Raw genomic sequence first — 25175 nt, 5'->3', positions numbered from 1 at the left:
TCAGCCGAGCAGGTCAGTGCCTTGTCTGGTCCTGTGCGTGAAGCAGGATGGATGGCCGGCCCTGGTAGGGCAGTGCCTTGACTGCTCCTGTGTGTGAAACAGGATGGATGGGCCTGGTAGGGCAGTGCATTGACTGCTCCTGTGTGTGAAACAGGATGGACGACACTGGTAGGGCAATGCCTTGTCTGCTCCTGTGTGTGTGAAACAGAATTGATGACCCTGGTAAGGCAGTGCCTTGTCTGCTCCTGTGTGTGAAATAGGATGGATGACTCTGTTGTTTGGTCACCTATTTTCTTTTCTTGGCTGATTTATTGTTATCAGGTATGGTGAAGCCAATCTCTGGTTTCCAATACACAGAAACTGGCCTTTTGCTCATCTCCTTCAGCCATTGGCTTCTTAGGTTTGGCTCCACCCAGCTGTCACTTTGAGAGAGTGTCAATCACATCTTGGATCAGTCCAGAGGAGTCAGTCTCCCCATCCTGCTGTTAGCTGTTTGGTGACCTGTTGCACTTCCTAGGGGGGTTCTTCCGTTGCAGTTCATGGGGCTCATTGTTATGAGGGTGGTCTAAACACAGAAGTCATCTTGAAAATACTTAATTCTCCTTTAAAAGCAACACATTGTGCATTATGAACAAAATACTTACTTGAAGTATTATGTAAATAAGTGTGTAAATGCTTTATAATATTTGTCAGGTGTTAGTTGTAAAGATTTCTTTTGCGTGGAAAAAAGCATTTAAAAAAAAGTCTTGAAATATAACACCTGACAAATACTATAAAGGTATTCCTGCCTTTCCTGCTACACGTGATCACCTTAAAAGGGTTCGGATTTACAGTCTAAGGACAGAGGCACATCCTACCCTTCCTTGTGTAAGTCCTGGGGTGTTAGTGTAAAGGGGCGCTTCAAATTGGGAATAACCTTGTTTACACTACCTCCTAGAAAGGCGGGAGCAAGACTTTGAAGTGAAAGCAGATGTTTGTGTACAGAAGGATGCTGGAAATCTATTAAGAGAGGGCAATAATGAAGTGAGTTTCCTTCCCGATATATCATTTATGGAGTGTTCCCCTGGAAGCACTCGCTGGGCTCCTTCATTTAAAACACTTGTTTCTGTGCTACAATAAAAGGTGCCAACAACCATGGATCGGACATCTTCCTTCTTTAACAGCATTCTGCAGAGTAAAAATTATTATAGCTTCATTGAAAACATTTTTGTGCACCTGGTATTGTTATAATTAGAGCCACGTCCGTCATCTTTACAGCTTCCATAAGCGAAGCAGCAAAGAACCGCAACACTAATGCAAGTATTCTGTGGCAATCCTGTGCACCAGGCACAGGAGAACAGTTATGTCCATGCAGTCCTGTGTACTCTGCACCATGCACAGGAGAACAGTTACATCTGTGCAATCCTGTGTACTCTGCACCAGGCACAGGAGAACAGTTACATCTGTGCAATCCTGTGTACTCTGCACCAGGCACACGAGAACAGTTATGTCCATGCAGTCCTGTGTACTCTGCACCGGGCACAGGAGAACAGTTACATCTGTGCAATCCTGTGTACTCTGCACCAGGCACAGGAGAACAGTTACTTCTGTGCAATCCTGTGTACTCTGCACCAGGCACAGGAGAACAGTTACATCTGTGCAATCCTGTGTACTCTGCACCAGGCACAGGAGAACAGTTATGTCCATGCAGTCCTGTGTACTCTGCACCGGGCACAGGAGAACAGTTACATCTGTGCAATCCTGTGTACTCTGCACCAGGCACAGGAGAACAGTTACATATGTGCAATCCTGTGTACTCTGCACCAGGCACAGGAGAACAGTTATGTCCATGCACTCCTGTGTACTCTGCACCGGGCACAGGAGAACAGTTACATCTGTGCAATCCTGTGTACTCTGCACCAGGCACAGGAGAACAGTTACATATGTGCAATCCTGTGTACTCTGCACCAGGCACAGGAGAACAGTTACATCTGTGCAATCCTGTGTACTCTGCACCGGGCACAGGAGAACAATTACATATGTGCAATCCTGTGTACTCTGCACCAAGCACAGGAGAACAGTTATGTCCATGCAGTCCTGTGTACTCTGCACCAGGCACAAGAGAACAGTTATGTCCATGCACTCCTGTGTACTCTGCACCGGGCACAGGAGAACAGTTACATCTGTGCAATCCTGTGTACTCTGCACCGGGCACAGGAGAACAGTTATGTCCATGCAGTCCTGTGTACTCTGTACCGGGCACAGGAGAACAGTTATGTCCATGCAATCCTGTGTACTCTGTACCGGGCACAGGAGAACAGTTACATCTGTGCAATCCTGTGTACTCTGCACCAGGCACAGGAGAACAGTTACTTCTGTGCAATCCTGTGTACTCTGCACCAGGCACAAGAGAACAGTTATGTCCATGCAGTCCTGTGTACTCTGCACCGGGCACAGGAGAACAGTTACATCTGTGCAATCCTGTGTACTCTGCACCAGGCACAGGAGAACAGTTACATATGTGCAATCCTGTGTACTCTGCACCAGGCACAGGAGAACAGTTACATATGTGCAATCCTGTGTACTCTGCACCAGGCACAGGAGAACAGTTACATCTGTGCAATCCTGTGTACTCTGCACCAGGCACAGGAGAACAGTTATGTCCATGCACTCCTGTGTACTCTGCACCGGGCACAGGAGAACAGTTACATCTGTGCAATCCTGTGTACTCTGCACCAGGCACAGGAGAACAGTTACATATGTGCAATCCTGTGTACTCTGCACCAGGCACAGGAGAACAGTTACATCTGTGCAATCCTGTGTACTCTGCACCGGGCACAGGAGAACAGTTACATCTGTGCAATCCTGTGTACTCTGCACCGGGCACATGTGAACAGTTATGTCCATGCAGTCCTGTGTACTCTGTACCGGGCACAGGAGAACAGTTATGTCCATGCAGTCCTGTTACGCTGCACCGGGACACAGGAGAACAGTTACATCTGTGCAGTCCTGTGTACTCTGCACCAGGCACAGAAGAACAGTTATGTCCATGCAGTCCTGTGTACTCTGCACCAGGCACAGGAGAACAGTTATGTCCATGCAGTCCTGTGTACTCTGCACCGGGCACAGGAGAACAGTTATGTCCATGCAGTCCTGTGTACTCTGCACCAGGCACAGGAGAACAGTTATGTCCATGCAGTCCTGTGTACTCTGTACCTGGGCACAGAAGAACAGTGATGTCCATGCAGTCCTGTGTACCCTGTACCTGGGCACAGAAGAACAGTGATGTCCATGCAGTCCTGTGTTCTCTGTACCGGGGCACAGAGAACAGTTATATCCGTGTAATGCTTTGTACTCCATACTAGGGCACAGAAGAACAGTTATGTCCGTGCAATCCTGAGTACTCCGCACTTGTACACAAGACAACAGTTATGTTTGCGCAAATGTGCCTTTGATGTGGGAGAAATTTTAAAGAGTAGTTTTGAAGTGCACCATTACCCCTTTCATACCAATCGTATCTGCCAGGCTGTCTGTGGGGGTTATCAGCCCTTTGTGTGGGGTCAGGCCATTACTCTTTGATGTGCCAGTGTGAGCCCTTCCGTCTGCCCAGCCCGGACCATCAGAATGCAGATGTATGCAAATGGGTCCTCAGCTTCACCTGGCCATCCTGTGCATGTGGCTGGCTGCGGGAATGCACAAAAGGAAACTATCACTCAGCCCAGATGTGTATTGGAGGCAGGCTGCAGGCCCACAGAGCAAAGTTAAGAGCAAAGAAATGTCCACTTTCTAAAAGGGGCATTTCTACCACAGTAGTCTTAAATCTACCCTGACCAGCGAGAAGGATTCATGACAATCAATCAATCAATCAGTGACACTTGTAAAGCGCGCTACATACCCGTAGGGTCTCAAGGCGCTGGGGGGGGGGGGGAGGGGGGGGGTGCCGCTACTGCTCGAACAGCCAGGTCTTCAGCTTCTTCCTGAAGGAGAGGTGGTCTTGGGTCAGGCGCAGGTCGGTAGGGAGGGAGTTCCAGGTCTTGGCGGCCAGGTAGGAGAAGGACCTTCCTCCTGTAGTCGCTCTTCGGATGCGGGGGACGGCGGCGAGGGCGTGGTTGGCTGATCGGAGGTGGCGTTTGGGAGCGTGGAAGTTGACTCGGCTGTTGAGGTAGCTCGGGCCTTGGTCGTGTAGGGCTTTGTGTGCGTGGGTGAGGAGGCGGAAGGTGATTCTTTTGTTGACGGGGAGCCAGTGAAGGTCTCTCAGATGTCCGGAGATGTGGCTGGTTCGTGGGATGTCGAGGATGAGTCTGGCTGAGGCGTTCTGGATCCGCTGGAGTCTCTTCTGGAGCTTGGCGGTGGTACCGGCGTAGAGGGCGTTGCCGTAGTCCAGTCGGCTGGTGACGAGGGCCTGGGTGACGGTCTTCCTGGTCTCGGTGGGGATCCACCAGAAGATCTTCCGTAGCATGCGTAGGATGTTGAAGCACGCCGAGGAGACGTTGTTGACTTGCCTGGTCATGGAGAGGGAGGAGTCCAGGAGGAAGCCCAGGTTGCGTGCATGGTCTGTCGGTTTGGGTGCGGTGCCCAGGGCGGGAGGCCACCAGGAGTCGTCCCAGGCGGAGGGTGAGGAGCCCAGGATGAGGACCTCCGTCTTGTCCGAGTTCAGTTTCAGGCGGCTGGTAGTCATCCACTCGGCTACCTCTTTCATCCCTTCGTGCAGGTTGGATCTGGCGGCGGCGGGGTCGTTGGTCAGGGAGAGGATCAGTTGGGTGTCGTCGGCGTAGGAGATTATGCTGAGGTTGTGTTTGCGTACGATGGCCGCGAGGGGGCTCATGTAGACGTTGAAGAGGGTGGGGCTCAGAGATGATCCTTGAGGGACGCCGCAGGTGACTTCGGAGGCCTCTGACTTGTACGGTGGTAGGCGGACTCTCTGTGTTCTTCCGTCGAGGAAGGAGATGATCCAGTCCAGCGCCTTGTCCTGGATTCCGATGTTGCTGAGGCGCCGTACTAGGGTGCGGTGGCAGACCGTGTCGAATGCCGCAGAGAGGTCTAGGAGGATGAGGGCCGCTGTTTCTCCATTGTCCATCAGGGCTCGGATGTCATCGGTGGCGGCGATGAGGGCGGTCTCGGTGCTGTGATTGGCTCGGAAGCCGGACTGTGAGGGGTCGAGGGATCCGTTTGTCTCGAGGAAGGCGGCCATCTGCTTGTTGACGGTCTTCTCGATGACTTTGGCTGGAAACGGGAGGAGCGAGATGGGGCGGTAATTCTTGAGGTCGGTGGGGTCCGCTGTAGGTTTCTTTAGTAGGGCGCTGAGTTCGGCGTGCTTCCAGCTCTCAGGGAAGATGGTGGTGTCGAAGGAAGTGTTGATGATGTCTCGCAGGTGGGGTGCGATGACAGCGTCGGCCTTGTTGAAGACGTGGTGAGGGCAGGGGTCGGTCGGTGATCCGGAGTGGATGGAGTTCATCGTGCGGATGGTGTCTTCGGTGCTGATCGGGGTCCAGGCGTGGAGGGTGGTGGTGGGGGGTGGTTGTTCGGTCATGGTGTGCGTTGGTTGGTTGTTGAAGCTGTTATGTATGTCCGCGATCTTGTTGTGGAAGTATGAAGCGAGGGAGTTGCAGAGGTCTTGCGATGGGGTGATGTCGTTGTTTCCTGCGCTGGGGTTGGAAAGCTCTTTCACGATGTTGAAGAGTTCCTTGCAGTTGTGTGCGTTGTTGTCCAACCGGTCTTTGAATGCTGTTTTCTTGGCGGCGCGGATCAGCTGGTGGTGTTTCCGGGTGGCAAGTTTGAAGGAGGTCCTGTTGTCTGGTGTCGGTTCCCTTCTCCAGACTTTCTCGAGGGCTCTGCAGTTCTTCTTGGAGCTCTTGAGTTCGTCGGTGAACCATGGGGCCTTCTTGCTGCCGGGTCTGCTAGGCGGGGTCCTCAGTGGGGCGAGTTCGTCCGCGCAGTTGCTGATCCACTTCGTGAGGTTGTCGGCGGCTTGGCTGGGGTTCGCTGAGCTGGCAGGAGGGTGCTGGTTCAGGGAGGTGGCGAGCTGGTCTGCTGTGATCTTGTTCCAGCTTCTGCGGGCTGCCTGTTGCTGGTGTTGGTGGGTCGTCGTTCTCTTGAAGGTGAAGTGGACGCAGCTGTGGTCCGTCCATTGAAGCTCTGTGGCGTGGCTGAAGTCTATGTCTGTGCTGGATGAGAAGACTGCGTCGAGTGTGTGTCCGGCGAGGTGGGTGGGGGTGGACACCAGTTGCTTGAGTCCCAGGTTGGCGAGGTTGTCGAGCAGGGTGCTGGTGTTGCGGTCGTTGTTGTTCTCCAGATGGAAGTTGAGGTCTCCCAGGAGGATGTAGTCGGCGGAGGGGAGGGCATGCGGGCTGACGAAGTCGGCGATGTCCTCGCTGAATTGTGTGCGTGGTCCAGGGGGTCGGTAGATCAGGGTGCCTCTGAGGGTGGTGTTCGGGTTGGTGTGGATCTGGAAATGCAGGTGTTCGGCGCTGGTCAGGGTGTTGTCGGTGCTGGTCGTGAGACGGATGGTGTTCCTGTGGATGATGGCGATGCCTCCTCCCATCTGGTTGGCGTTTCGGTCCCTCCGGACGACCTTGTAGCCCTCTGGGATAGCGATGGCGATGTCGGGAGCTGAAGAGGCGTTCATCCAGGTCTCCGTGAGGAAGGCGACGTCAGGGGCTGTGGCGTCTAGAAGGTTCCAGAGTTCGATGGCGTGTCTGTGGACGGAGCGGGTGTTGAGCAGGATGCACTTGAGGTGGGTGCTGCTGGTGTTCGACTTGGTGGGTGCTGGTGCGAGGCTGGTCCGGATGCAGGTGAACTTGCAGGCGTGGCAGCTGAAAGGTCCGTGGGTACGTCGTGGAATGGCTTCATGGCATTCTGGGAGTCGGCCGGTGTTGAGTGCGGTGAGGGTGGCGGCGGAGTACGTCAGGCGGGTCGGTCGGGATCTTCGTTGGCCAGGGGTCCTGGCGCTGGGCGCGGTCCGGTCGCGGACTGGCGCAGACGGGCTTACCTTTGGCGCGCCTTCGGCGCACAATCGGCGCGCCCGCTGCGCGTGACCGCTGCGCGTTCGCACGGTCGCCATATAAGGCGAAGTGCGCGGGTGGGCGGGGCAGCTGGGAGGCGGGAGCGGGGAGGTAACAGAAAGGAAAAAGGGGCGTGGTCAGCGGTGGTGGCGGGAAGCGGGGAGCGGGGAGGGAAGGCGGAGGGCGGCGAGGTAGGCGGGCAGACAGGCAGGAGAACGCAAAGGGCTGAAACTGACTAGAAAAAATACAGGCACAAAAGTCAGACAAAAGCTGCTAACACGGGAGGAAAATGCAGTTCAAACAAGCACAAATGCTAGACAAAACAAGCACAAAAGTCCGACAAAAGCTGCTAACACGGGAGGAAAATGCAGTTCAAACAAGCACAAATGCTAGACAAAACAAGCACAAAAGTCAGACAAAAGCTGCTAACACGGGAGGAAAATGCAGAAACTGACTAGAAAAAATACAGGCACAAAAGTCAGACAAAAGCTGCTAACACGGGAGGAAAATGCAGTTCAAACAAGCACAAATGCTAGACAAAACAAGCAAAAACAGACGCCAGCGGCGTCAGCCGGCAGCGAGGCAGGCAGCGAGGCAGAGGGCAAGGCGAGGGGGCACACACAGCAGCTGGTGGCCGTGCGGCGCGGGGGTGTCCCACAAGTGACTACTATTCCAACTGTACCAAACATGAGAAATCGACTCCTCCAGGATCAGGAACTACCTCCTCACAGAATATCGAGGGATTCCCAAAGCTGATCTATCAGAGCAGCAGGCCTCACAGCAGTGAAATAGGCTGTTTGTCATTACCACGGCATGCAAAACTTGCAAGTACATGTCCCACCGTTTACTTACATGGCAGCCTGCCCTTTGGGTTACCAAGGGCTTTCCCTATGGGTGGCCTATATGTATTAAAGGGGAGTTTAAGGCCTGGCAAGTAGTTTTAAATGCCATGTCGAAGTGACAGTAAACTGCATCACAGGACCTGAAATGGTAGGCCTGAGACATGGTTAAAGGGCTACTCATGTGGGTGGCACAGTCTATTCTGCAGGCCCACTAGTAGCATTTAATTTACAGTGCACTTTCCTAGGGACTTATAAGTACATTAAATATGCCAATTGGGTATGAGCCAATGTTGCCATGTTTTAGGGGAGAGAGCACAAACACCTGTGCAGAAAATTGAAGCGAGGCAGGCAAAAAGTTGTGGCGAGACCACACTAAGGCTGTCAGGTCTAACAGGATTCTAGTACTTTTGGCTGCTTTTTTGTTCTCATTACTGCTTGTCTCTTTTTCTAGTTGCAATTTCCTCTTTGTTAATGTTGGCCTGTATTTCTTATTGCTGCCATTTGTTTCTTATTGCTGCTTTCGCTTTCGTATTGCTTTTTTTCTGTCTCTTAACGATGCTCTTTTTAGGTCTCGCCTGACCCAGCGCATGCGCTGGTCTGGCGAGACTTATTGAGAGGGCTCCAAAAAGTGCTACCAGGCCAGCCTAGGGCTACAGTGCATGTGCGCGGGCGCGCGCGCCACGCTTTACCGCGATTACTTTCACTTTCGCGGCCGCTTTGATGTTTGATCGTGATCGCAATCACTTTCAGTTTCACGGCCGCACGGCCGCTTTGCATAGCCAGGAGGTCTCGCTTTTGGGACCTTATAAGTATTTAGTTATGCAACTGTTGCATGGCTAAACACTTATAAGGTCCCAAAGGCGAGACCTATTGGCCATGCCAATGCTTGTTTCCTGTTGCCACTCTGTGTTCTCGCTGCCAAGTGTTTCAGATTGCTGCTGTCACCTTTATATTGCGGTCTCTTTGTAATTGCTGCCCAGTGTTTCCGATTGCTGCCATCTCCTCATATTTCCACTCTCTTTGTTATTGCTGCACTAGTTTTCTTGTTTGCAGCTTTTGGTTTCATACTGCTCCCTTGCTTTTTCGTCTCAAATCTCTTTTACTTATTGCTAATATTTTCTGTCCATTCTTCTTGCTTCTTTTTTACGTTATCTTTTTTTCATTATCCCGAACTCGCTTTTGGTATTGCTGCCATTTTGTTCCTACTGCTTTTGAGTTTTTACAGGTCTTTGGCGTATGGAGGTTTTGATGAGAATGGGAAAAGTTCAGTCTCTGGGCCTGGTTCATTGCTCCAATTGGTGCTTTGATTATTCTTGTTGGTATTTTTAGTCATGTGGCATGTCATCCATGCCTCCACTTCTGAGGTGTGCTAGTGCAGTTTTCTTTACGAAGCACGGTTCAAGGTGAGATCTCATGTTGGGGGTCGGATACTGACCGGCATCTAATGTGCACTGAGCATGTTGGGTCCCAGCTCTTTGAACTATGCAAGAACATGCTGTCTGCAGAAAGAGATGTAAGTTAATGTACTGCGTCAGTGACTGTTCTCTAAAGTATGTGCTTCTTCACCAGCACCTGTACCTAGAAGGGATCCCGCAGTCACTTCGAGTTGGAAATGAGCCAGCCCCCACTGACTGACTAAATGAGAGGAAGACCGCAAGAGAAGATGTCGAAACCAGCTTCCGTCGCATGGGTAGGATACACGTCTGTACTGTGCCCTGTACTGCTTCCAGTGCTTCCTTTGTGTTTTAAGGTCAATATAAAACCAAACTGTTGAAGGTTTGCACTTGTGATGCCTCACTCTGGCTAATCTGTGGTTATGAAATCTCAAGCATTAGCAGTGACGTGTCCTCTGCATTGGCCTATGGCAGGTTGAGGTGCAGTAAGAGTGGCCCCTCCCATTTGGAGCCCGCTTTCTAGCACCCACGTAACGCTGATATTCCATATCCCACCACACACACATTGCCCTGGTTGAAACTGATGTGCCATAGAGTAAAGACCACTAGACAAGGCCACACACACATTGCCCTGGTTGAAACATATGTACCGATAGAGTAAAGACCACAAGACAAAAGACAAGACAACACGCACATTGTCCTGGCTGAAATGCATAAACCTATAGAGTAAACGCCATAAGATGAAAGACAAGGCCACACACACATTGCCCTGGTTGAAACACGTGTACCCATAGAGTAAAGACCATAAGACAAGACCCCACACATATTGCCTTGGTTGAAACGCATATACCCATAGAGTAAATGTCTTAAGACAAGACCACACCAGTTTGTGTTGGAGAGAACTGTGCTGCAGGTTTATTTTTCATATGTAGGCAAGGCAAGTGAAGGGGCTAACTTGCAGGCAATCCAAGGGCGGCCAACGAAGGTGCAATCTTTGCTGACCACCCACCTGATTTAGCTAACAAGCACCTGGACTACACACCATCAGGCGCTATACCTTTGGGGTTTCTCTAAACTCTGAACCCCTAACTCCAGGGATCAGAATTTTCGCGCAGGGGAAGAGCATTACAATCCAAGCACCCAGTTATTCAGGTTTATATCTGGCCGTGGGACTAACAGGGCGTTGTCGCTTTCATCCCAGGGTCCTGCCATAGTCTCTCCGTGGGATTTGGCAGGAGCGCATCCTTTGCATTACAAGCCAAGCCCCCCGTTGCTCAGTGTGAGGGGACGGGGTGCATTATATGATGTGGCTGTTTGACCTCGCCATGTAATACACTCACAATACCACATTGGGTCCAGTCAGGCTCATGTGTTAAATCTTAGCTCAACCCTGGTTAGCTGTGGCTTAAACAAAGGTACAAGTGTAAAGCATTTCGAAGTACCAAAACTGGAAATGAGAAAATCATACCGGAAACCTGAAAGAAATCCGACACCAATTCATAAAAATAGATCTTGTTTTTATGAATTGCTAGACACCAAAATGAGCAAACTTGTCTGAAGGGATTTTGAAGTAAAATGTGAATTGCATCTTTTTACTCATAATGCAAAATGCATTGGTAACTACTGTGGTTAGCAGAAACTTTAGAACCTTTGTAAAACGTTTGAAGAGTTGTGTTCGGGTACTGCAGTCCGCTTTGGATAACCAATCTTGGCAGGGAGCAGGTCAAGGGGGGGGGGGGGGGGGCAGTAAGAAATTGTAAGGCAGTTACTTTGTCACCAAAAGAGTCTCCAGTCCAGTTGCATGCTGTATGAGTGAACCTCCAAACACTTCAATGGAGCGGTCCTGATGCGAGGGATACATGATGCTCAATGATGCTGAGCAGGTGTTGGGGAAATCGTGGAAGTGGTTCTGATGCAAAGGATGCAGGATGCTGAAAGGATACTGTAGATGCTGAGCTGGTGTCGAGGGTATAGTGGAAGTGGTCCTGATGCGAGGGATGCAGGATGCTGAAAGGATGCTGAGCCGGTGTTGGGGGAATCATGGAAGTGGTCCTGATGCAAGGGATGCAGGATGCTGAAAGGATACTGTAGATGCTGAGCTGGTGTCGAGGGTATAGTGGAAGTGGTCCTGATGCAAGGGATGCAGGATGCGGAAAGGATGCTGTAGATGCTGAGCCGGTGTCGAGGGTATAGTGGAAGTGGTCTTGATGCGAGGGATGCAGGATGCTGAAAGGATGCTGTAGATGCTGAGCCGGTGTTGGGGGAATCATGGAAGTGGTCCTGATGCGAGGGATGCAGGATGCTGAAAGGATGCTGTAGATGCTGAGCCGGTGTCGGGGGAATCCTGGAAGTGTTCCTGATGCAAGGGATACAGGATGCTGAGGATGCTGTGTGGTTGACTGGGCGCTGGCCGATGCTATTCCTCAGTCCAGGGTATTAGTCGGGCAACTTTGGCCACACGGGTTGATGTCCGTTAAAGTCCTGGTGGCCCAGCAAAAATGTAGTTGCCACTGTTCTCCGGTCACAGAAAAGCTAGCAGTCCCATTTGACCAGAAACACTAAAAGGCGCTTAGCCATCCGGCCTTGGCCTGGCCTAATAATTACCTTCGGTAAGAGGGCCTTTATAATGAGAACATAAGACTCTACACCAGCTTAGAACTTCAAAGAGAATCAAAGCACGAGTAATACCATCATACGTGGAAACGGAAGCCTCCCCCGTCATCATGGCAATACATAGAGTTTGCTGAAAAGCCTTCTAATCTCACACGAGTACTTTAATCTTTTCCCAGATACTTTTGGTATGTCAACCAAAGGTTAAAGCCATATGATCATTTATGAAGTGTACTTTGGTGCCTTGATTTCATAAACTTGTGCAACTGTCAGTCTTGACTCAATAATCCTTTCCATGTTCTTGCACTCTGCCATTGAAGAGTCTACCCTGCTGTGATCGCTGTAAGAATTCCGTTCTCTAAGGTAATTAGTGACAATGACTTGTTGAAGCCACATAAAGTTTGGTTTTATTGGGCTTTTCCAGGACTCTGATTGTAGTTTCCTTCTTCATACATTTTTAGCGATTCTAGTGGTAATTTCCCAGAGAAAGACCCAAAGACCAGGGTTGCGTCCTATGCTGGGGTTTTGAGTAGTGGCTGCTAACTCTTCAGGATTGGCGGGTCTTTTCTACGGTTATGTCTCTGTTCAGTTGCTAGTAATCTTATCAGGAATGTTTGCACTTCATCAACACATATCAGGATAGCCTGTGTGTACATCGCTTCATGTAATTCCTCACAGATGTTTCTATCTTGTGTATCACTGGATTATTGACGTTATTTAATAGCTTTCTTTGATTTGATCATGGAGATAAGTGCCATTTCCAAGCATTTCTTTGGATAACATCATTTCTAACTGTGCTATTGTGTACAAGCAAACACATTTCTCGACTTGCTCAATCATTCTAGTCATATTTTTGTAGGTCCCAGTCAATCGGGATTGGTAAAGCGCTGCAAATCACCTGTGAGGGTCTCGAAGCACTGGCATCTTTGTCATTCTTCTGTGCCCTTTGTGGATACTGTATTCTTGAGTTGTGTAAGCCAAAGGAAACCTCTTATCACAAATGGTCATGCCTCTCTTATAAACTCTGAGAATACTTCCCAGAGTGTTTTTCATTTCTCAGAGTTGTGCAGAGACTTCTGTCTAAGGCAGCAAGCCTGTTCCAAATCTCTATTTAGATCTCTATTGTTGTTCACCTGGTTGCCGCAGGTGCTTTCAAGCATTCAATTAAAGTAATTCATTGTAGTCACTGCTCTGAAAGCCTCTCAACTCGCCGCAATTGATCTTCCTAGTCTAGTGTCTCATTTAGTGTTGATGGCACTGAAATTCCCTCCTACAATTTACAATTTTAATGTTTCATCAGAAACAGTTTCTCATGGTCCAGGGAGGCTATAACAGGCAACATGACTATTAGGGCTATTCCAGTCCCACACAGTGGCCCTGTGGCTATTGCATTCCAGCCTGGTTGTGGTCCAGCAGTGGGTCAGTGGAGCACCATGATTTGGATGTTGACCCTACTTGTGCTTGTAGCATCTTTGTTTTCTGTGATTGTAGGACACTCATATCCTGTTTAGACATATCTTTGCAGGTCTCCGAGTGTCACACTCCCACTTCTGCACATTGTGTGAGTTGGGGCAGTGAACCCAGGTTCAAGGTTCACAGGGCCATCCAGAGGCACTATTCTTCTGGCATTGCAACTCTACCACAGCTAATGTTGCTGGTTTAGCAGCGCTGTCCACTCAGGCCCAGTCAAAGTTGAAGCTCCCCAGTCCTCTCCAGCACAGAGCTGCACCATGTCACAGCGGCATTGTCCTCTCAGGCACAACTTCACGATGTCACAGGATTACAGGCTGCTCAGGTACAACTTCACCATGTCGCAGCCGCACAATCCACTTGGGCATAACCTCATGATGCCACAGCGGGAGGATGATCTCGGGAACAACTTCACTATAGTGCTGCAGGGCAGGCTGCTCATTGGGTATTGCACGCAGGTCAATGAAGCACACAGATTCCTCTCCTTCATCTTCCTGGATGGACGGTTCCGCATGCTCTAGGTTCATCTGCTTCTGGCTTACCGCAGAGAAGCGCCCTGTTCCCCTCACTTAGCAGGCAGGATGGCCTCTTAGCTTTTAAGGACATGGAAACAGCTTCTTTCTTCCTGGTCAGACTGTAGGTGATGTTCCCTCAGTTATGGGAAGCAAGCTGTCATACAGACACTAGCTTTGGTTACACGGCAGTCCTCTGAGTACTTTGTGAAGCTCTCCATTCCTTGGTCATAGAACGCCTGGAACTTGAATACAAGGGTCATGGGCTCCTACTATTCTACTGCCACAGCAAGCAGAAGATATGGATTTTCGAACTGCCCTTTAGGAACCAGTTTGGGTGGTCCTTCTTTCAAATATTCTCTCCACACAGCTCTCAAGATATACCCTTTGTGTAGAGAGATGCTCCTCACAGCAGGGTAGTCTCCAGCCTGGCATAGCCACGACTTGTGCACAAAAAGGTCTAAGCTGTCTGCACCTGGATAGCAACAGCTACGGTGAGCAATGACACAAGTCTGGCCTCACCTAAAGGACCCTTCCTACTATGAACAGCAGCGACGGCAGTCCCACCCTTCACACCCACCCTTCACACCCACCATCTGCCTAATGGTAGCACTCTAGAAGAAGAATCTGCAACTCCTCAGCAAAAGGATATAATCAAATTTCCAAAGGGCTTCCAAAAGATTCATTCAGTCCTCGATTACTCTTGTTCACTCATACACACAACGCATGCACCACACAGGCCATTCACAGTGATGCATAGCATACAATTGGTATGTTAGCTCTAGGATCTCGGTTAGTGATAAAAGCAGATCTTTACACGAGTTGGCCAGTAGGCCTCCAATCCAGCGACACATATGAAATGCTCCGTTAAAAAAACATGGTATGCTGCCGCCACCACTCTGCTTTCTCAACCCACAGGATGGTAGTCCACTGGCTGATAAATGAGGGCATGATTGTTGCGCACCTACAAGTCACATGACTGGTTCAGCACCTCACTCATGTCCGGGACAGGCCTAGGCCTTGGTGAACGCACACTAGTTTAGCATGAGGCTGGTTCACAATCAAAATCCACGATGCCAGATACACTCATTCCAGCACACAGGAGCAGGGCACAGGCATACAGCTATACACTATGCAGGAAACATTCCCGTCTCAACAGATGCGGTGGCATGGATGGCCACAGATGGTAGCAACTTTGGGCATATCTCGTCAATACCAATAAAACCAACAAAAAGCTCCCCGTTGAGCTACATTCTACATTGCTCGCACAGCAATTCACTCTAACATATCTAGCCCAGAACATAGCCATATCAGTGGGATAGCAATAACTTCCTCTTTTTGAAACCCTGTCATTCAAAAATGTAAGACGTTAAAGCAGTCCTTCTCAAAGTGATCCCACGGGTTGGAATTCCATCCCTCCTACCTTCAAGGCATTATCATCTTGTGGGATATTTAAAAAATAACTAAAATAACCTGTTGTTTCAATATCGCCTCAGAGTAGGATTGTTCAGGACCAGTGTCAATTGCTTTGGACTTTGAACATTTGACTTTTGTAAGGAAGAGTGTTGTATACCCACATTTTGTTCATTATTAAGTTCTTGTCCAGTTTGTCATCCATTTAATAGCTTCACTCTGTAACGCCCTGAACGTCTCAGGATCGTTTAACAGACACGACAATGAGGACGCAACCACTAGTGAAGGGTTAGTTGTTTTAATGAAGGCAAATATAATACAAAGAATAAACAAAAGTTATAGTCACTGGAATCCTCCAGGCTAAGTACGTTACCAGCCCACAGCACGGATGGTCCTAACCGTCCTCTGCATATACGCCGGTCCCGGCGTATGCCAACAGAGGGCAGAAATGAAATGGCCGACAATGCCAATCGGTAGGCTGTGAGGGGCACGAAGAGTGTTGGGGAGAATCGAGGAGTCAGGGAAACACCCAGCCGGGGTCTCTACCTGAAGGGAGCAGCCGCTCAACCTCTTCCTCAGACTGCACCGGGACGCGGAGTCACCTCCTGGTGATGCGTCACCGATACTCCAATCACAAGCAAGAAGACTGAACCGAGAGCAGCCGCTCGATCGATCCTGTGGACTTCCGAGTCTGTAACGCGGCAAACACCTCCTGGTGTGCGTTACAGCTGGCAGTCCCTGTGTCTCTGGTCGGGCTGGGAGTTACGACTCCAACCAGCAAAAGCGCCACTGCGCTTGGACTCAGCCGAGTCAAAAAGCGAAGCTCAATGGTTGACCGGTAGAGCTTCCGGGTCCTTCACAGGTGACGATGGGGCAAGACACGGCCCAGGGAGTAACGACTCGACCTACCTCCGTTCTTGCCTTACTGGAGCACCACTCCGGAACACTGCTCTTCACGAAGCAGGTACGTCGGTGTGAACACAATATCCGACAGCGTTGTACCTCCCGGTTCCTCCCTTTATAGGGAGTGTTTTCCTTGAGTTATGTAACAGCTCTCCTGTTTACATAAGGGCGTGTTTCCTTGAGTTATGTAACAGCTCTCCTGTTTACATAAGGGCGTGTTTCCCTTGAGTTATGTAACAGCTCTCCTGTTTACATAAGGGCGTGTTTTCCTTGAGTTATGTAACAGCTCTCCTGTTTACATAAGGGCGTGTTTCCCTTGAGTTATGTAACAGCTCTCCTGTTTACATAACCTCTTAACCGCTAAGCATCCTGGGAGATGTAGTCCGTTTTCGCCGGTTACCGTTTTCCTCCCCTCGTATGACAGGAATTCTTGACAGTACATCCTCCCTCTCAGCGGCTCCCCACGGGTCCAGCGCTGGCAGGAAAACGCCGATGGAACAAGGAGACCAAGCGCGGAGCATGAACCCCTTCAGCCGGTTCCCATGAATGCTCCTCCGGGCCATAGCCTTTCCACGCAACCAGGTACCACAGCTTCCCCCTGCGCCATTTGGACGCCCGTATGCCCGACACTTCATACTCCACCTCCGACTCCACGCATACCGGCCGAGGTGTCCCAGACGGCTTGGAGGGTGCTGGTTTGAGCAATGATACATGAAAGACAGGGTGTATCCGCAATGACTGGGGCAAGCACACCTTCACGTTCACGGGACCCATACACTTGGTAATTCGATAGGGGCCCATATACTAGGGATGGAACACACTGTTCTTTCGAAACCTCATGTTTCTTGTGGATATCCAGACGTAGTCTCCAGTGCGGTACAGTGGCCCGGGCCTTCTCTTCCTATCTGCCGCAGCCTTGTATCTTCTCTTGGCCTCTATTAGGACAGCCCTTGAGCGCATCAATGTGTCTTTTATGTGTGCCACCCTGTCCGCTGTGGCGGGAATCCTGTCCTCTCTGAACGGATGTAGAAATGGCAAGAACCTGGGATGTTGGCCATAGTTGCTATAGAACGGAGATGACTGTGTGGAGCTGTGAGTGGCGTTGTTATAGGCTAACTCTGCAACCCATAGCAAGTCGACCCATTCTTCCCTGCCCTGGTCCACAAAACATCGCAGATACTGTTTGAGCGTTTGGTTCAGGCGCTCGGTTTGGCCGTCCGTTTGAGGGTGGTAGCTGGTGGACAGGGCGGTCTTAACATGCAGCGCAGTGCACCAAGTCTTCCAGAATTGCGCAGTAAACTGCGACCCCCGGTCCGACACGATCACCCCAGGTAATCCATGCAGTCGTACCACATTCTTTAGGAGTAGTGACGCCAATTCCCCGGCCGTAGGGACTCTCTTGCAGGGGATGAAGTGCCCCATTTTCGTCAAGTAATCCACCACCACCAGTATTGCCGTCATCCCCTGGTCTACCGGTAGGCCCACCACGAAGTCCAGTGATATGCTATCCCATGGTCTATCCGGGGTTGGAAGTGGATGTAAGAGCCCTTGGGTTCGGCCATGGTCGGCCTTCATGGTAGCACACGTAGGACACTCCTGTCCCCACCTCCTGACATCCACTCTCATGGTTGGCCACCAGAAATGCCGTCCCATGCTAGCCACCGTTTTTTCAAAGCCCAAATGACCTGCGCATGGAGAGTCATGGCACCAGATGAATGCTTGTTTCCTTAACCTAGGCGTGGGTATCAATAGGCACCTGCCCTTCAGGGGTATCCCGTCCTTCAGCTGCCATTCTCTGTGACTGAGGAGCCACCTCCGCCATGCGAATGACCTGATCCCTCTCTTTATTCCCCTCAGGAAAGTATCCGGTTGGATAACCCCCAATACCATCCTCGGGGAAATGATGGAACGCTCGGTCGCAGGCAATGGTTCCTTAACTGCAGATTGACGGGACAGGGCGTCCGCCTTTCGGTTTTCCGTCCCCGGCCGATATGTGATGCGGAAGTTGAACCCCGCAAAGAAGATCATCCACCGCAGCTGCCTGGGAGAAAGGTGTCTAGTGGCCGTCATGAACTGTAGGTTCCGATGGTCCGTGTACACCGATACCACATGTCTTGCCCCCATCAACCAATGCCTCCATTCGGTGAAGGCGTCCTTGATTGCGAGAAGCTCCTTCTCCGCAATATGGTAGTTGCGTTCGGCGTCGTTGAGTTTGCGGGACATGTACGCAACGGGATGAAGCACCCCTGTGTCGTGGTTGCGTTGGGACAAGATAGCCCCCAGCGCCACATCCGATGCGTCCGCTTCCACCACGTAGGGGAGATCCGGATCGGGGTGAGCCAACACCGGCGCCTTACCAAAGGCGCTTTTCAGGGCCTCAAAGGCTTTGTTCGCTTCAGGGGACCAGACAAACTCCTTGGACTTCCTCAGTAGCTGTGTGATTGGGGCCACCACTCCTGAAAATCCATCTATGAACCGCCTGTAAAAGTTGGCAAAGCCAATGAAACTTTGGACGTCCTTCACGCTTTGGGGCACCGGCCATTCTTTCACCGCCTTGATCTTTCGTTCTGCCATCTCCTGTCCCTCTGGACTCAGCATCACTCCGAGGAATTCCACGGATGTGACGTGGAAGTCACACTTGCTGAGTTTACAAAACAGCATGTTTTCCCTCAGCTTTTGGAGCACAGCTTTGACGTGGTGTACGTGCTCCTCCACACTGGACGAATAGATGAGGATGTCGTCGATATATACGACCACGTAGATATCCAACTCCTCTCTGAATACCTCATTCAAAAAGTACTGAAAGGCTGCCGGGGCGTTGCACAGACCGAACGGCATGACGAGGTACTCAAAAAGGCCGAACCTGGTCTTAAAGGCGGTCTTCCACTCGTCTCCGTCCCTCATGCGCACCAGATGGTATGCCCCTTTCAAATCCAACTTGGTGTAGATACGAACTTTCTTGACCTGTTCCAGAAGTACACTGATGAGAGGCAAGGGGTACCGATTTTTTATGGTTATCGCATTCAATGCCCTAAAGTCCACACAGGCTCTCAGCTCCCCATTAGCCTTCGGGATGAAGAAGAGTGGCGAGGCGGCCGGAGACTTGGACGGGCGGATGAATCCTAGCTTGAGGAGTTTATCCAGGTACCCCCGGAGATGCACGTTTTCAGGCTCCGTCAGGGCATACAGCCTGCCGCTGTGAACGCTGGCCCCTGGCACCAGGTCGATCTGGCAGTCAAACTGTCTATGTGGTGGTAGCACTTCCGCCTTCACCTCATCAAATAAATCCTCAAAACTGTGATAAGCCTGGGGGAGAGCCACATCTTTTTCTGCCGCTGTAGCCACCGTCTGACTCCCGCTCTCATCTGCGTCAAGGGATTCCGTTCTTATTCCACAATGCAGGATGCAATACGGTGACGTCATTTCGATGCGATGTGTTGGCCAATCCACAAAGGGGTTGTGTTTCTGTAGCCACGGCAATCCCAATATGACGCCATATTGGGGCGCTCGGATGATGTTAAAATCGATTTGTTCCAAATGGTTCCACCCATATCTCATCGGAAGGACCCCCGTGTGCTGCCCGATGGGCCCCGTCACCAATCACCTTCCGTCTACAGCATAGACGTCTTCGGGTACAGCTTTGGGAAGAAGCACTAGCCCTAGCCTGCATGCCTCGTTGTGGTCCATAAACATGCCAGTGGCCCCTGAATCCACCATGGCCACAACGGGTATCCACTGGTCATGCACTCCCACGTGCACCGTGATAAACAGGTGTCGTTGTCCCTTAGTGACCGAGTTGGAAAGTGAAGGGATGGATGAGTGACTCCGAGATGCCCCTTCTCTGGTCTTGGAGTCCTCTAGTTTTCCGCCGGTATGTCCACCACGGCTGTTACCGACCGGTTGGCCCGATAACGTGACGTCTTCGGTTTGGCAGGGCATTCACGTACGTAGTGGCCTTTTTTGCCACAATATAGGCACAATCCTTGTTTACGGCGTGACTCTTTCTCCGTGGCTGTGAGGCTCGCTCGTATTGCGCCGATGTCCATGGGTTCTCCCTTGGATGCGGTGGAAGTTTCAGGACTTCCCACCGTCACATAGGATGGAAGGGATTTTCCTTTTCTCCCATGATCCCCCTTTCTTTCACTTAGCCTATGTTCCAGCCGTAATACCAGGTTGATAAGGCCCTCACATGTCTTGGGTTGAGGGTCAATATGAGCCACGGCGTCCTTGAGCTCATCGCACAGCCCTTGATGGAAGAGCGCCGTCTGTTTAGCAACAGGCCACTTGGTTTCCGCAACCAGCCTTCGGAACGCGTTGAGATACTGCACCAGGTCGTTGGATCCCTGTCTCAACTCAAGCATTTCACGGTCCGCCGTGTACGAGTCAGCCCTTCTGTCGAATACCTTCAGGAATTCCTCGCGAAAAGCACCCCAATCACATAAGAGGGGGTCGTCCCTGCTCACCAGAGGTACGGCCCATTGTGCCGCGTTTCCCGCCAAATAGGATATAAGGAAAGCCACACGAGCCTGACTCGTGGGGAACGCCTTTGGTTTGCACGATAAATGTAGCGCCACTTGTGTGAGGAATACCTGCACTGTGTTAGGATCCCCACTGTACCTCTCTGGTGTCGCCAAGGGGATGGCTACCGGCATTTCCACTACTACCGCAGGGGTCTGATTCGTGAGGGAGGTGCTGGGCGTGAGCGGGTCCAATTGGATAGCATCCAGTCTGGCTTTTACATCGGCTGTTTCTTGCCTAGAGGCAGCCACTTCAACTTGCATGGCCGCTAAAGCAGCCAGCACATCATCAAGTGTTGCCATGTCTGTTATCGACCGGGAGACAGTTAGTGTTATTAAGGTCGGATATTTTGTAACGCCCTGAACGTCTCAGGATCGTTTAACAGACACGACAATGAGGACGCAACCACTAGTGAAGGGTTAGTTGTTTTAATGAAGGCAAATATAATACAAAGAATAAACAAAAGTTATAGTCACTGGAATCCTCCAGGCTAAGTACGTTACCAGCCCACAGCACGGATGGTCCTAACCGTCCTCTGCATATACGCCGGTCCCGGCGTATGCCAACAGAGGGCAGAAATGAAATGGCCGACAATGCCAATCGGTAGGCTGTGAGGGGCACGAAGAGTGTTGGGGAGAATCGAGGAGTCAGGGAAACACCCAGCCGGGGTCTCTACCTGAAGGGAGCAGCCGCTCAACCTCTTCCTCAGACTGCACCGGGACGCGGAGTCACCTCCTGGTGATGCGTCACCGATACTCCAATCACAAGCAAGAAGACTGAACCGAGAGCAGCCGCTCGATCGATCCTGTGGACTTCCGAGTCTGTAACGCGGCAAACACCTCCTGGTGTGCGTTACAGCTGGCAGTCCCTGTGTCTCTGGTCGGGCTGGGAGTTACGACTCCAACCAGCAAAAGCGCCACTGCGCTTGGACTCAGCCGAGTCAAAAAGCGAAGCTCAATGGTTGACCGGTAGAGCTTCCGGGTCCTTCACAGGTGACGATGGGGCAAGACACGGCCCAGGGAGTAACGACTCGACCTACCTCCGTTCTTGCCTTACTGGAGCACCACTCCGGAACACTGCTCTTCACGAAGCAGGTACGTCGGTGTGAACACAATATCCGACAGCGTTGTACCTCCCGGTTCCTCCCTTTATAGGGAGTGTTTTCCTTGAGTTATGTAACAGCTCTCCTGTTTACATAAGGGCGTGTTTCCTTGAGTTATGTAACAGCTCTCCTGTTTACATAAGGGCGTGTTTCCCTTGAGTTATGTAACAGCTCTCCTGTTTACATAAGGGCGTGTTTTCCTTGAGTTATGTAACAGCTCTCCTGTTTACATAAGGGCGTGTTTCCCTTGAGTTATGTAACAGCTCTCCTGTTTACATAACCTCTTAACCGCTAAGCATCCTGGGAGATGTAGTCCGTTTTCGCCGGTTACCGTTTTCCTCCCCTCGTATGACAGGAATTCTTGACAGTACATCCTCCCTCTCAGCGGCTCCCCACGGGTCCAGCGCTGGCAGGAAAACGCCGATGGAACAAGGAGACCAAGCGCGGAGCATGAACCCCTTCAGCCGGTTCCCATGAATGCTCCTCCGGGCCATAGCCTTTCCACGCAACCAGGTACCACAGCTTCCCCCTGCGCCATTTGGACGCCCGTATGCCCGACACTTCATACTCCACCTCCGACTCCACGCATACCGGCCGAGGTGTCCCAGACGGCTTGGAGGGTGCTGGTTTGAGCAATGATACATGAAAGACAGGGTGTATCCGCAATGACTGGGGCAAGCACACCTTCACGTTCACGGGACCCATACACTTGGTAATTCGATAGGGGCCCATATACTAGGGATGGAACACACTGTTCTTTCGAAACCTCATGTTTCTTGTGGATATCCAGACGTAGTCTCCAGTGCGGTACAGTGGCCCGGGCCTTCTCTTCCTATCTGCCGCAGCCTTGTATCTTCTCTTGGCCTCTATTAGGACAGCCCTTGAGCGCATCAATGTGTCTTTTATGTGTGCCACCCTGTCCGCTGTGGCGGGAATCCTGTCCTCTCTGAACGGATGTAGAAATGGCAAGAACCTGGGATGTTGGCCATAGTTGCTATAGAACGGAGATGACTGTGTGGAGCTGTGAGTGGCGTTGTTATAGGCTAACTCTGCAACCCATAGCAAGTCGACCCATTCTTCCCTGCCCTGGTCCACAAAACATCGCAGATACTGTTTGAGCGTTTGGTTCAGGCGCTCGGTTTGGCCGTCCGTTTGAGGGTGGTAGCTGGTGGACAGGGCGGTCTTAACATGCAGCGCAGTGCACCAAGTCTTCCAGAATTGCGCAGTAAACTGCGACCCCCGGTCCGACACGATCACCCCAGGTAATCCATGCAGTCGTACCACATTCTTTAGGAGTAGTGACGCCAATTCCCCGGCCGTAGGGACTCTCTTGCAGGGGATGAAGTGCCCCATTTTCGTCAAGTAATCCACCACCACCAGTATTGCCGTCATCCCCTGGTCTACCGGTAGGCCCACCACGAAGTCCAGTGATATGCTATCCCATGGTCTATCCGGGGTTGGAAGTGGATGTAAGAGCCCTTGGGTTCGGCCATGGTCGGCCTTCATGGTAGCACACGTAGGACACTCCTGTCCCCACCTCCTGACATCCACTCTCATGGTTGGCCACCAGAAATGCCGTCCCATGCTAGCCACCGTTTTTTCAAAGCCCAAATGACCTGCGCATGGAGAGTCATGGCACCAGATGAATGCTTGTTTCCTTAACCTAGGCGTGGGTATCAATAGGCACCTGCCCTTCAGGGGTATCCCGTCCTTCAGCTGCCATTCTCTGTGACTGAGGAGCCACCTCCGCCATGCGAATGACCTGATCCCTCTCTTTATTCCCCTCAGGAAAGTATCCGGTTGGATAACCCCCAATACCATCCTCGGGGAAATGATGGAACGCTCGGTCGCAGGCAATGGTTCCTTAACTGCAGATTGACGGGACAGGGCGTCCGCCTTTCGGTTTTCCGTCCCCGGCCGATATGTGATGCGGAAGTTGAACCCCGCAAAGAAGATCATCCACCGCAGCTGCCTGGGAGAAAGGTGTCTAGTGGCCGTCATGAACTGTAGGTTCCGATGGTCCGTGTACACCGATACCACATGTCTTGCCCCCATCAACCAATGCCTCCATTCGGTGAAGGCGTCCTTGATTGCGAGAAGCTCCTTCTCCGCAATATGGTAGTTGCGTTCGGCGTCGTTGAGTTTGCGGGACATGTACGCAACGGGATGAAGCACCCCTGTGTCGTGGTTGCGTTGGGACAAGATAGCCCCCAGCGCCACATCCGATGCGTCCGCTTCCACCACGTAGGGGAGATCCGGATCGGGGTGAGCCAACACCGGCGCCTTACCAAAGGCGCTTTTCAGGGCCTCAAAGGCTTTGTTCGCTTCAGGGGACCAGACAAACTCCTTGGACTTCCTCAGTAGCTGTGTGATTGGGGCCACCACTCCTGAAAATCCATCTATGAACCGCCTGTAAAAGTTGGCAAAGCCAATGAAACTTTGGACGTCCTTCACGCTTTGGGGCACCGGCCATTCTTTCACCGCCTTGATCTTTCGTTCTGCCATCTCCTGTCCCTCTGGACTCAGCATCACTCCGAGGAATTCCACGGATGTGACGTGGAAGTCACACTTGCTGAGTTTACAAAACAGCATGTTTTCCCTCAGCTTTTGGAGCACAGCTTTGACGTGGTGTACGTGCTCCTCCACACTGGACGAATAGATGAGGATGTCGTCGATATATACGACCACGTAGATATCCAACTCCTCTCTGAATACCTCATTCAAAAAGTACTGAAAGGCTGCCGGGGCGTTGCACAGACCGAACGGCATGACGAGGTACTCAAAAAGGCCGAACCTGGTCTTAAAGGCGGTCTTCCACTCGTCTCCGTCCCTCATGCGCACCAGATGGTATGCCCCTTTCAAATCCAACTTGGTGTAGATACGAACTTTCTTGACCTGTTCCAGAAGTACACTGATGAGAGGCAAGGGGTACCGATTTTTTATGGTTATCGCATTCAATGCCCTAAAGTCCACACAGGCTCTCAGCTCCCCATTAGCCTTCGGGATGAAGAAGAGTGGCGAGGCGGCCGGAGACTTGGACGGGCGGATGAATCCTAGCTTGAGGAGTTTATCCAGGTACCCCCGGAGATGCACGTTTTCAGGCTCCGTCAGGGCATACAGCCTGCCGCTGTGAACGCTGGCCCCTGGCACCAGGTCGATCTGGCAGTCAAACTGTCTATGTGGTGGTAGCACTTCCGCCTTCACCTCATCAAATAAATCCTCAAAACTGTGATAAGCCTGGGGGAGAGCCACATCTTTTTCTGCCGCTGTAGCCACCGTCTGACTCCCGCTCTCATCTGCGTCAAGGGATTCCGTTCTTATTCCACAATGCAGGATGCAATACGGTGACGTCATTTCGATGCGATGTGTTGGCCAATCCACAAAGGGGTTGTGTTTCTGTAGCCACGGCAATCCCAATATGACGCCATATT

At 51.3% G+C, this 25175-nt stretch overlaps 1 protein-coding gene across 1 annotated transcript in view; it reads left to right on the top strand.

Moving 5' to 3' along the window:
• Positions 1-25175, top strand: part of LOC146822512 (uncharacterized) — a 169017-nt gene that overhangs the window by 5502 nt on the left and 138340 nt on the right. Inside the window, exon 2 of the mRNA XM_085613630.1 lies at positions 9392-9512. Within this exon, the coding sequence (XP_085469756.1) occupies positions 9462-9512 (51 nt within the window). The 5' untranslated portion in view covers positions 9392-9461. The remainder of the gene's footprint in view (positions 1-9391; positions 9513-25175) is intronic.

This window comes from Triturus cristatus, chromosome 6 (genome assembly GCF_964204655.1).
Source record: "Triturus cristatus chromosome 6, aTriCri1.1, whole genome shotgun sequence".
In the NCBI taxonomy this organism is placed as follows: Eukaryota; Metazoa; Chordata; class Amphibia; order Caudata; family Salamandridae; genus Triturus; species Triturus cristatus.
The sequence above is the reverse complement of the archived record's forward strand: the minus strand, read 5'-3'. Positions and strand labels throughout refer to the sequence as shown.